Below are 12,962 nucleotides of genomic sequence, written 5' to 3' on the forward strand. Positions count from 1 at the left end.
ACCGTGCTCCAGTATCTCCTGACCTGAGGGCTCATTACTAAACCCACTCCTGCTTGCCAATAGCGTTCCTGAGTTGGGAATGTGAAACCTGGATGGAGGATTCCAGATCATCCCTTCCCTTGTTCTCCTGCCGTGCTCCTGCTCCTACAGCCCACGATGCTGCTGTCCTCCCTTGCTGCCAGGGCACACGTTGCCTCCTGTCCAGCTCCTGCCCACCCAGACCTTTCCCATGGGCTGCACCCTGCACCCCTGTGTCCCCTGCTCCCCTGCCCAGGACACCCTGAGAGCTCTGTAGCCCCCCCATGCCATCCCATCTCCCCACACCAGCACAACAGCCCTTGGCCTTGGGCTCCCCAAGAGCTCTTCCTGCTGCAGGCACAGAGCAGCCATCCCAGACCTGGAGCAGCCAAAAAGCTGCTTTCATTCCCCTTCTTTCCTGCCATGTGAGGACATATCACAGAGAAGAAGTTGCTGCAGGAACATTTATTTCCCTTAAATAAAGTGAGACACCTCCATTGACACAAAGTCTATGGGTCAGACAACAGGAGTGGCTACTTAAGCAGGAGGAGATGAAAACTGACATTTCTGTGAAGACATCACCGCAAATCAAAACAGGAAAACAAATGTAAAGCAGGAAAGACAGACGTGACCTGTCGTGACCTTCACTGGGAGTCTTTTGCAGAGCAAAACAGGCAGTGTATGGCTGCTGAAACACATCTGGTCACCAGCTTCCTCACAGCATCCTTCAGCTCCTGGTTTCTCAGGCTGTAGATGAGGGGGTTCACTGCTGGAGGCACCACCGAGTACAGCACTGACACCACCAGATCCAGGGATGGGGAGGAGATGGAGGGGGGCTTCAGGTAGGCAAATGTGCCAGTGCTGAGAAGCAGGGAAAGCACGGCCAGGTGAGGGAGGCACGTGGAAAAGGCTTTGTGGCGTCCCTGCTCAGAGGGCATCCTCAGCACGGCCCTGAAGATCTGCACATAGGACCCCACAATAAAAACAAAACAGCCAACAGTAATCAGGACACCAACCACAAGAAGCCCGACTTCCCTGAGGTAGGAGTGTGAGCAGGAGAGCTTGAGGATCTGCGGTATTTCACAGAAGAACTGCTCCACATCATTGCCTCGGCACAGGGGCAGTGAAAATGTATTGGCCATGTGCAGCAGAGCATTGAGAAACCCAGTGCCCCAGGCAGCTGCTGCCATGTGGACACAAGCTCTGCTGCCCAGGAGGGTCCCATAGTGCAGGGGCTTGCAGATGGCCACGTAGCGGTCGTAGGACATGGCAGTGAGGAGAGAATACTCTGCTGAGATGAAAAAGACAACGAAAAAGAGCTGTGCAACACAACCTGTGTAGGAGATGACCCTGGTGTCCCAGAGGGAATTGGCCATGGATTTGGGGACAGTGGTGGAGATGCAGCCCAGGTCCAGCAGGGAGAGGTTGAGGAGGAAGAAGTACCTGGGGGTGTGGAGGTGCTGGTCACAGGCTGTGCTGGTGATGATGAGGCCATTGCCCAGGAGCGCAGCCAGGGAGATGCCCAGGAAGAGCCAGAAGTGGCAGAGCTGCAGGTCCCGCGTGTGTGCGAATGGCAGGAGGAGGAAGTGGGTGATGGAGCTGCCGTTGGACATCTGCTGCCTCTGGGCATGGGGCACCGTCAGAGGAGAAAAAGGCAGTGACAGGTTAGGACAGGAGGGATGTCAGATACAGAAGTTCAGTTTACACATTCACAACTGAGCACATTTTAGCAGGAGAGGAGAGGTTCAGCGTCGTCACCAGTCATGTCATTACACTGCTGAGGCTTCTTCCTAGGTACAAGCAGAAGAGCATTGCATCAGGCAAAAAGTCTCAGTTCTTTGCAGAACCAAGAGAGCTGCAGTGTCCATCAGTCCTCTCCCACTTGCCCTGTGCTCAAACTTGCACTGCCTGTAAGGTGCCTTCACACAAATTGATCTTAAGAACTCCCACAAACATCTGTCCTGTGCTGAGACCAGGGGAGAACGGTTTCAAAGGACAGTCCACAGAGCTCTCACGCTGAGAAGCAAAGGGCTGTGGGCAGCAGAGCACGGCCAGCAGCCACCTCCAGTGGCAGACCCCAAGAGAGCTGCCTGAACGCACCCTCCCCAGGGCTGGGCTGCACTTTCCTCCCACTCCCTGCCCATCCATATCTCTGCTGCCTGGAGCTGTCCCTGCCAGGAGCTGCTGCTCTGTGCCCACCTCTGCTCCCTCTCAGTGCTCCCAGAGCCCATGCCATGGGCTGTGTGCTCAGCTCTGCCCTGCACACCCCTGCCTGTGCAGGGGCTCAGGAGCAGCTCACACAAGCCCTCACAAGACTCTCGGTGCCCCCCCCCAAAGCAGAGAAGTAAATTCCCAGCTCCCACTGCCCAACCTGCCCACCAAGAGGGAAAAACATCAAAGCTCAGCATCCTTCCCTATCAGGTAAATGATGCCTCAGTGTCTTTCAGAGGGACCCTCTGAAGAAGTGCTCAGAGTGACGGCAAATTGGAGCAGCGTCACCCACTCAGCACTTCCCTTCCCTGCCATGGGTTTCTCCTTTCCCCTCAGCTCCCCCCGAGCTCCATGGGAAGCTCCCGGGCAGGCTGTGCTGACCCTGGCAGGCAGCAGAGTCCCTGCCCCTGCACACAGCCTTTGGGACCCTGCTGCAAGGGCTGGCACAAGGGACCTGCCTTGTCCTGTGCCTGCATGGTGCAGGGGGAAGCCCTGCTCTGCAGCACATCCTCCTCCTTATCTACAGAGAGAAACTGCAGCTGCATTGCCCTGCACCCAGTGCCTTACCACAAACAGGGCTGGGAAGGTTTCTCCTTCAGAAGGTTCCTCCTCCTCCTCCTCAGCATCCTCCACTGCCAAGTGCCTTTAAGCTCCCTGTGTCTCGCCGGTCTCCCCTCGGTCCCAGCTTAGCAGCAGAGGCCCAGCCCAAGGTGGCTCTGCCTCTGCCCCACTGGGCTCCTTCCAGGGCTCCCTGGGGCTCCAGGGAAACACCATGGGAAACAGCCTGATTATACAAAGATTTAAGGCTAAAAATCTTTGTTTCTTACAATCAATCAATTAATTTGAAAATGGCCCTTTGAGAACATCAAATCCAACCATTAACCTATCTCTGGCAAGTCCACACACTGAGCATGAGAACCTCTCTGATAGGATACCCTGGTTGGATGGTCAGCAGCAGCAACTGGGGCTTTAAAGTTGAATTTTACATCCTACCTTAATTTCACTAATTTATATCCTATTCTGTTTGTTGTTAAACATTCTGCTATACATTAGAGCATAGAAATCAGCTGAACAAGTTATGTTGATGCAGAAACCTGTCCATATATATAATTGTAATTAAACGACTCTATGACGTCTCTATGACACCTCGATGAGTAAAGCAACACCTCTATGGGTAAAGCAACCAGACATTGCCCTCAATTTATGACTGGAATTCAGCACTACTGTCTTTGTTGGCACAGCGGCAAGAGGTGAGCACACCACTCTGAGAAAAATGGACTGACTTTAGTTACGGGGTGGAATGTGCTGATGCACTTCCCCCCCATTTCCTGGAGCCCTCTGCTTCCCCAGGAGTTCCTGTTAGGCCCCAGCCTTTGCACCGTGCAAGGAGTTGGATGCGGGCTGCTCCCTGGCTGCACCAGGAGCTCTGGTTGCCTGGCAAAGGTGGGAGCAGCACACAGAGATCAGGAAAGTTGGATACTCCCTGCTCATACCAGGAGCTCTTTCAGGTTGATCAGTCATTCCCTAAATCCTAAACAGTTTCACAAGAGGCATGGGGGACTTCTCTGGGAAACACGTTCCAGTGTCTCACCACCCTCACCAGAAAGAATTTCTTCAGAGAACATGGTTTCTGTTTCACTGCAGACAAAGGAGGCAGGAGAGAAGGGGTGGGGAGCACGCACCCCAGCCCCGACTCCGCACAGGGCAGCAAGGGGTGCTGCTCTTCACTACAGCACAGCTGGGCTGAACTGAGTCAGTGCTTACACAGAAACCTGTCCTTGCCCTTGATGAAGCTCTACAGGCCACAGGCTTCTCCACAAGTACCAGTCCATCTGTTTTTCTCGTCACGCCTTGCCCAGTGTCACAAGCTGTGGCACAAGGGGAGGCCCTTGTTGCTGTTTCTCCTGGAACACAGGGAAGTAGAAAATGAAATACTTTTTTTAATAATGAAACCCATTCCAGTGACCACGGAAAATATGGAACAAGATGCTAGAGCCCTACAGGTTTTACCAGGAAGAGCAACAATTAACTAAAAATTCCCTCCTGTGCTGTTTCCTTTCCCAGCCCATGGATACTTTCCTCAGTAACTGGCAAGTGCACATGACACAGCAAGAGATCTGGGTCAAGCAAGGCCAGGCAAGGCAAGGCAATGCAAGACAAAGGAAGGCAAAGCAAGGGAAGGCAATGCAAGGCTAGGGAAGGCAAGGCAAGGCAAGGCAAGAAATGGCAAGGTGAGACAAGGCAACTCAAGGCAAGGCAAGGCAAGGCAAGGCAGTGCTAGGCAAGGCAAGGCAAGGCAAGGCAATGCTAGGCAAGGCAAGGCATGTCCAGGCCAGGCAAGGCAAGGAAAAGCAAGGAAAGGAAAGGCAATGCAAGGCCAGGCAAGGCAATGCTAGGCAAGGCAAGGCATGTCCAGGCCAGGCTAGGCCAGGAAAGGCCAGGCAAGGCAAGGCAAGGCAAGGGAAGGACAAGCCAGGCCAGGCCAGGCCAGGCCTTGCCAGGGAAGGCAAGGCAAGGCAAGGCAAGGCAAGGCAAGGCATGGCAAGGGAAGGGAAGGGAAGGGAAGGGAAGGGAAGGGAAGGGAAGGGAAGGGAAGGGAAGGGAAGGGAAGGGAAGGGAAGGGAAGGGAAGGGAAGGGAAGGGAAGGGAAGGGAAGGGAAGGGAAGGGAAGGGAAGGGAAGGGAAGGGAAGGGAAGGGAAGGGAAGGCATGGCAAGGCAAGGGAAGAGACGGCAAGACAAGTCAAGGCAAGGAAAGGCAAGGCATGGCAAAGGAAGGAATGGCATGGCGAGGCGAGGTGATGCGAGGCAATGGAAGGCAAGGCAAGGCAAAACATGGCAAAGGAAGGAAAGTTATGGCGAGGCGAGGTGAGGCGAGGCGAGGCGAGGCAAGGCAGGGCAACAGAAATAAAGACAGAGTGAGGTGAGGAGAGGCAAGGTGAGGCAAGACAAGGTAAGGGAAGGAAAGGAAAGGAAAGGAAAGGCAAGGCAAGGAAAGGGAAGTCAAGGCATGGTGATGCGAGTGGAGGAAAGGCAAGGAAAGACGAGGTGGGGCAAGGCAATGCAAGGCAAGGCAAGGCCATTAAAGGCCAGGAAAGGTGAGGAGAGGTAAGGCGAGGCAAGGCAAGGGAAGGAAAGAAAAGGCAAGGCAAGGCATGGCAATGGAAGGCAAGTCAAGGGAAGGGAAGGCAAGGCAAGGAAAGGCAAGGTAAGACAAGGCTAGGCGAGTCAAGGCAAGGCAAGACAGTGCAAGGCAGTGCAAGGCAAAGAAGGGAAAGTAATGGTGAGGTGAGGTAAGGCAAGGCAAGGCAAGGCCAGGCAAGGCGAGGAGAGGCAAGGAGAGGCAAGGCCAGGCAAGGAATGGCAATGGAAGGAAAGTAACGGCGAGGCAAGGCAAGGCGAGGCGAGGCAAGGAACGGCCATTAAAGGCCAGGCTAGGCTAGGAGAGGCGAGTTGAGCTGAGGCAAGGCAAGTCAAGGGAAGGAAAATCCTCGCGAGGCGAAACAACGTGAGGAGAGGCGAGGCGATGAGAGGGGAGGCAAGGCAAAGCAAAGCAAGACCAGGGAAGGCAAGGCATTGCAAGGGAAGGAAAGGCATGGCAAGGCAAGGCAAATCAACGCAAGGCAAATCAAGGCAAGGCATGGCAAGGAATGGCAAGGCAAGGAAAGGCAAGGAAAAGCAAGGGAATGCAAGGCAAGGCAAGGGAAGGCAAGGGAAGATAAGGCAAGGCATGGCAAGGGAAAGAAAGACTTGGCAATGTGAGGCGAGGCAAGCCAAAGCAATGCAAGGCAAGGCAAGGAAAGACAAGGCATGGCAAGGGAAGGAAAGGCATGGCGAGGAGAGGCAACGCGAGGCGAGGCAAGGCAAGGCAAGGCAATGCAAGGTAAGGGGAGGCAAGGCGAGGCGAAGCGAGGTGAGGCGAGGCGAGGCAAGGAAAGGCCATTTCAGGCCAGGCAGGGCGAGGCTAGTCGAGGCAAGGTGAGGCGATGTGAGGCGATTCCAGGCAAAGCAAGGCAAGGCAAGGGAAAGCAAGGCAAAAGGCAAGGCAAGGCAAGTGAAGGAAAGGCATGGCAAGGCAAGGGAAAGCAAGGCAAGGCAAGGGAAAGCAAGGCAAGGCAAGGGAAGGGAAGGGAAAGCAAGGCAAGGGAAGGAAAGAAATGGCAAGGCGAGGCAACGCAAGGCAAAGTCAACCAAGGAAAAGCAAGGCAAGGCCATTTAAGGCCAGGCAAGGCGAGGTGAGATGAGGCAAGGCAAGGCAAGGCGAGGCAAGTCCAGGCAAGGCAAGAAAAAGCAAGGGAAGGAAAGGCATGGCAAGGCTAGGAGAGGCAAGGCAATGTGAAGGCAAGGCAAGGCAAGGCAAGGCATGGCAATGGAAGGAAAGTCCTGGCGAAGCCAGGCGAGGCGAGGTGAGGCGAGGCGAGGCAAGGCAAGGGAAGGCAAGGCATGGCATGGCAAGGGAAGGGAAGGAAAGTCATTGCAAGACATGGCAAGGCGAGGGAAGGCAAGGCGAGGGAAGGCAAGGCAAGGGAAGGCCAGGAGAGGCAAGGCAAGGGAAGGCCAGGCATGGCATGGCAAGGGAATCAAACGCACAACAAGGCAAGGCAAGACAAGGGAAGGCAAGGCAAGGGAAGGCCAGGCAAGGCAAAACAAGGCAAGTCAAGGCAAGGCAAAGCAAGACAAGGAATGGCAAGGGAAGGAAAATCATATCAAGGCATGGCAAGACAAGGGAAGGGAAGGCAAGGGAAGTCAATTCAAGGGAAGGCAAGGGAAGGCAAGAAAAGTCAAGGCAAGGCAACGCATGGCAAGGGAAGGAAAGGCATGGTGAGGAGACGCAAGGCAAGGAGAGGTGAGGGAAGACAAGGCAAGGCAAGGCAAGGCATGGCAAGGCAGGGCAAGGCAGGGCAAGGCAGGGGAATGCAAGGAAAGGCAAGGCAAGGTGAGGCAGGGCAAGGAAAGGCAAGGCCATTCCAGGCCGGGCAAGTCAATGAGAGGCGAATCAAGGCGATGCGAGGCGAGGCAAGGCAAGGGAAGGCAAGGAAATGCAAGGCAAGGACAGGCAAGTCAAGGCAAGGACAGACCAGGGCAGGCAACGCCAGGCCAGGCATGGCAATGCAATGCAAGGCAAGAGAAGGCAAGGCAAGGCCAGGCAAGGTAAGGCAAAGAAAGGGCAGGCAAGGTAAGGCAAAGAAAGGGCAGGCAAAGCAAGGCAAAGCAAGGCAAGGCCAGGCAAGGTAAGGCAAAGAAAGGGCAGGCAAGGCAAGGCAAGGCAATGCAAGGAAAAGCAAGGCAAGGCAAGGCAAGGTAAAGCAAGGCAAGGCAAGGATATGCAAGGCAAAGCAAGGCAATGCAATGCAAGGCAAGGCAAGGCAAGGAAGGGCTATGCAAGGCAGGGCAAGGCAAGGCAATGCAAGGCAGGGCAAGGCAAGGCAAGGCCAGGCACGGTAAGGCAAGGTAAGTCAAGGCAAGGCCAGGCAAGGCAATGCCAGGCAAGGCCAGGCACGGTAAGGCAAGGTAAGTCAAGGCAAGGCAAGGCAAGGCAAAGGAAGGCAATGCCAGGCAAATCAAGGCCAGGGCAGCCCAGGAAGGGCAAGGCAAGTCAAGGCAAGCCCTGCAAGGCCAGGACAGGCCACGTCAAGCAGGGGAAAGGCCAGGCTAGGCCAGGACAGTCAAGCAATGGAAGGAACGGAAAGGCAATTCAGTGCAAGACAAGGCAATGCAAGACAAGGAAATGCAAGGCAAGGCAAAGCAAGGCAAGGCAATGCCAGGCAAGGAAATGCAAGGCAAGGCAATTCCAGGCAATGCAAGGCAAGGCAAGGCAAGGACAGGCAAGGACAGGCAAGGCAAGACAAGGACAGGCAACGAAATGCCAGGCAAGGCCAAGACAGGCAAGGCCAGGCAATGCAAGGCAAGGCATTACAAGGCAAGGCAATGAAAGGACGGCACGTCAAGGCAAGGCCAGGCCAGGCCAAGTCAGGCAAGGATAGGCAAGGCAAATGTCGTGGTTTAAAACTAGTCAGGCAGCTCGTTCACTCACTCCCCCCCTTCTTGCCCTCCCCCTACTTCCAGAGGGAAGGAGAGGAGAATCGAAAAGAATGCAACTCCCGCTGGTTGCGATAAGAACAGTTTAGTAACTCAGGTATAACACAAATCACTACTGCTATCACCAATAATAATAATGATAAAGGAAGCAACGCGGGAAGAGAATACAACACCTCAGCACCGGCTGACTGATAACTCGCCCCGCAGCCTCACCAAGCACCGACTAATACCTCCGCTAGAGTCCTAGCCCTTCCAGGTAACTCTCAGTTACATCCTGGGAATGACGTATGGTGGAATGGAACACCTCTTTGGTCAGTTTGGGTCAGGTGTCCCGTCTCTGCTTCCTCCCGGCTTCCCCTCCTCCCTCGCAGAGCATGAGGCTCACAAAGATTTGGTCAGAGTAAACATGACTTTGCAAAAACTAAAAACATTGGTGTTATCAGCTCTGTTCCCAGGCTGAAAGTCAAAAGACAGTGCTGAACCAGCTACTAAGAAGGAGAAATATGACTGCTACTGCTAAACCAGTATCCAGCCCTGATTGCATACCATTCACGTCAGGCTCACATCCTACATTTTCAATGTGCCATTGCTCTTACAAATATACATTCATGTATACACACAGACAGTGAGAAAGAGATCATTTCTTAGCGCATGGACCGATCCCTATAGATCTGCTGAGTCTGTTCTGTCCATGATATCAGGTTTCATCTCTTATAACAGTCTTTCAGAACAGGAGAGGCTGTGTGCAGTGTTCACAGACGTGAATCACCTGGTCAATAACGTCCATTGCTAAGTCCACCCCTCCATCATGAGTCCACCTGTATGTTGCATCTCTGCCCTGATGGCCTGAAGTGCCATGGGCCCACCAGGCTCAAAATAATTCACTGTCCCCTTCAGCAGTTTCTGCCCCTTGTTGCTGGGGACTCCACACAGCTGCCTTCCATCTCCCATGTTTCCAAAGCACTGGAGGGGCCCAGTGGACTAGACACTTATCCATACTGTCCCACACACCCTGCCACTCATGGCTGTACAGCCTTGGGGAAAATCTCTTGGTCCTCCTATATCGTCGTCTAACTGTAGACAAGACCCAAACCCGACTCTGCTTAACTTTTGAGATGAGACAAAATGGTGGTGGGTAAAACACAGTCTGTGTGTGTGCCAACATGCTGATCCCCACCACAATCAGCAGGCAGGTCCCAAGGGTACCCAAAGGCCATTCAAAACATTCAGACCTCTCAAACGATGCTGCTGTACTTGTCACTGGGGCTGGGGTAGCTGCTGTGCTTGCCGGCACTCCCACCACCAGCTTCCCTTTTCCTGAGTCCAGATCTTCCTCCTCTGCCTTGCTGAGAAATGCTGCGTGGTCTCCCGCATCCTCCTGGGGATAGGCTGGCAGCTTCCAGGGAATGCTCTCGGCCGTTGTGGGGCTGAGCTCGGTCATGGGTCTCGGCTCCTCCACCGCCTTCTCCCGCTGCTCTGCAGCCACCTCCTTCTGCCCCTCGACAGCCCTGACATCCCCCACCAGCAGCCGCTGCCTGCTGACCTCCAGCCCCACTCCCGCCGCTGCTTGGTCCCCGGGGCCGCTCTCCCGGGCCAGTTGGGCACCTGCCGGCTAACTGGGCCACTCCCCCTCGGCTCCCCGCAGCTTCTCACAGATGGAGGTGAGGACGAGGGCCAGGACGGAGAAGAGCAGTGTACAGGTACAGGTACAAGTCCACGGCCACGTCCGTCCCGCCCTTCTGCTGGAGCCCACCTATATTACAAGTCATTGCCATAAAGCACAGTGAGACAAGAACCTTAGCCCAAACTTCACACTTGATAAACACTGAGACAGCAAATACCGGCTCTAAGTAAGTTACAACATTCTGAAAATTTGAGATGAAGAGGAACAATTCTGAGAGCCAATAAATCGGCATTGTGATGAGCTACTAGTAACCTGGTCAGACCTGTCGTTATCTCAAATCCTTGTGCTCCACCTTAGGTGCCAAAAAGAACTGTTGTGGTTTAAAACCAGTCAGGCAGCTTGTTCACTCACTCCCCTCTTTCTTTCCCGCCCCCTACTCCCAGAGGAAGGGAGAGGAGAATCGAAAAGAATGCAACTCCCACAGGTTGAGATAAGAACAGTTTAGTAACTAAGGTCTAACACACATCACTACTGCTACCACCAATAATAATAATGATAAAGGAAATAACAAGGGAAGAGAATACAGCATCTCACCACCAGCCAACAGATAACTCACCCTCCCCTCCCAGCCCAACCAAGCACTGGCCCATACCTAGTCCAAACCGGCAGTCCTCTAGCCCTTCCGGGTAACTCCCTGTTACATCCTGGGCATGACGTGATGTGGCTTGGAATACTTCTTTGGCCACTTTGGGTCAGGTGTCCTGGCTCAGATTCCTCCCGGATTCCCCTCCTCCCTCGCAGAGCATGTGGCTCAGAAAATCCTTCGTCAGACCAAAACATTCGAGCAGAAACTAAAAACATTGGTGTTATCAGCTCTGTTCCCAGGCCGAAAGTCAAAACCACCGCGCTGCACCAGCTTCTAAGAAGGAGAAAAATGACTGCTACTGCTAAACCCAGGACACTCGCCAATGATCTTTCTAAGAGTCCCCTAAGACCCCTCTATGGCCCCTCAAGGAGTCCTCTATGACTCCTCTAAGACTCCACAACGACGCCCCTATGACTCCTCTATGATGCGCCTATGACACCTCTATAATTCCTCTATGACTCCACTATGACTCTAAGACACCTCTATGACTGTAAGTCTCTTCTATGTCTGTCCTGGGTTCAGCGGTAGCAGTCATGTTTGTTTTTTTCCTTTGTGTTAGCTGGTGCAGTGCTGTGTTTTGACTTCCAGCCTGAGAACAGTGTTGGTGAAGCCGATGTTTTCGGTTGTTGCTAAGTGATGTTTACCCTGACCAAGGACTTTGTGAGGCTCATGCTCTGCCAGGGAGGAGGGGAAGCCGGGAGGAAGCAGAGATGGGGCGCCTGACCCGGGCTAGCCGGGGAGGTATCCATACCACAGCACTTCATGCCCGGGGTGGGGGGTGACTGGGAGTTACCCGGAAGGACACGGGCTTCGGGGTGGGACTCGTTTCTTGGCCGGTGGTATCGTATTCTCTTCCCTTGTTATTTTCCCTTATCATTGTTGTCGTTGATAGTAGAGGTGGTGATTTGTGTTGTACATTGGTTGCTGGACTGTTCTTGTCTCAACCCGTGGGAGTTGCACTTTTTTTCGATCCTCCTCCCTGTTCCTCCGGGAGTGGGGAAGGGGAGAACCCCGGTGTGGGTGGGGGGGGGAGACAGACACGGACCTCGATTGTTGTCAGCTCGGCACCACTCACTGGGAGTGAGTGAACAAGTTACCTGACTGGGTTTAAACCACGACAGTTCTTTTTGGCGCCCAACATGGGGTACGAGGGGTTGAGATAAGAACAGATCTGACTGGATTGATAGTCACTCGTCACAGTGCTGATTTATTGGCTCTCAAGGTTGTTCCTCTTGATCTCACAGTTTCAGTATATCGTATCTTACGTCCATCTGGTATTTGCTGTATTAGTGTTTTTCAAGTGTGGGGCTTGGGCTAAGGTTTTTGTCCCATTGTACTTATGGTAATGACTTGTAATACAATAGAATCATTGATCATGAAACTGATCTGGCTTATGTTCCCAGTGTGGTCACCACCTTTATACTTTGGGAGGTATATGATGGAGGTGCTTAGCAATTACACATCTTTTTTCTCCTTCTCAGGTGCTCAACCTGTGAAGGAGACATCCTTTTACCCTCCCAGTCGTCCCCTCAGACCATTTACATTTGAGAGTTTTGAATTTTTTGAATGGCCTTTTAATGCTGTTGAGACTTGTTTGCTGATGGTGATGGGAATCACCATGCTAACACGCATACAGAGTGTGTTTTGCCCACTACTGATTTCAAGAGTTAAGCAGATTCAGGTTTGGGTCTTGTCTGGGGTCAAACGACGATGTAGGAGGACCGAGAGATTTTCCCTGAGGCTGGACAGCCATTAGTGGCAGGGTGTGTGGGATAGTATGGGCAAGTATCTAGGTCAGTGGGCCCCTCCAGTACTTTGGAATTTCACTACCGAACAACTGCAAAATCCAGAAGAATTAGTAAAACACTTAAATGAGGTGTGTGGTCATTCTGGCCATACCAGAGATGGACAAATCACGGCAACGTGCTGGGCCTTGGCCTATGCTTACAGGGCCTTGTTCAACACTATCCAGCACCTTCAAAAGGAAAAGAATGTCGGCGGATTTGAGGGCAAAGCGACAGTCGCTACTCAAACTTTGGCTGCAATGGACTGCGCAGCTACCCCAGTGGCAAGTACAGCAGCTGCTCAAACTTCAACTGCAACAGACAGCGCGGTTACCCCAGCTCCAAGCACAGTAGCTACACCACCCCCAGCAACAAGTACAGTCGCTACTCAAACCACAGTGATAATCACTGCAGCCAAACCAGAGGACCAATTCGTACCAATATCGGTTGCCCCTGTACGCAAGAGAACAAGCAAAAAGGAGGCAAAAAGGGTGAAGCGAGATGAAGAAACACGGAATTCACCACCCGGTCCAGAATCTGATCAGGAGTCATCATCACATGACGAAGAAGAAGAAGAACAGGTAACTTCTCGACCTCGGACCTCAACCGAGCTGCGGAATATGCAAAAAGATTTTACCCGTC

General features: G+C 53.2%; 1 protein-coding gene across 1 annotated transcript; it reads right to left on the minus strand.

The window, feature by feature from the left end:
• Nucleotides 1–555: 555 nt before the first annotated feature.
• LOC133282159 (olfactory receptor 14C36-like) lies at nucleotides 556–1,760 on the minus strand. The gene has a single exon (XM_061478234.1). It carries the CDS (start codon nucleotides 1,629–1,631, stop codon nucleotides 663–665), a length of 969 nt encoding a protein of 322 aa, XP_061334218.1. The 5' UTR covers nucleotides 1,632–1,760; the 3' UTR covers nucleotides 556–662.
• Between the last annotated feature and the right edge of the window lie 11,202 nt (nucleotides 1,761–12,962).

The sequence above is a fragment of the Pezoporus flaviventris genome, unplaced genomic scaffold (genome assembly GCF_033815535.1).
Source record: "Pezoporus flaviventris isolate CSIRO_AGI_PZ_B2104156 unplaced genomic scaffold, CSIRO_AGI_Pfla_v1 ptg000116l, whole genome shotgun sequence".
In the NCBI taxonomy this organism is placed as follows: domain Eukaryota; kingdom Metazoa; phylum Chordata; class Aves; order Psittaciformes; family Psittacidae; genus Pezoporus; species Pezoporus flaviventris.

Coding starts and splice junctions, on each gene's coding strand:
- LOC133282159 (XM_061478234.1), bottom strand. CDS start 1,631: ATGTCCAACGGCAGCTCCATCACCCACTTCCTCCTCCTGCCATTCGCA.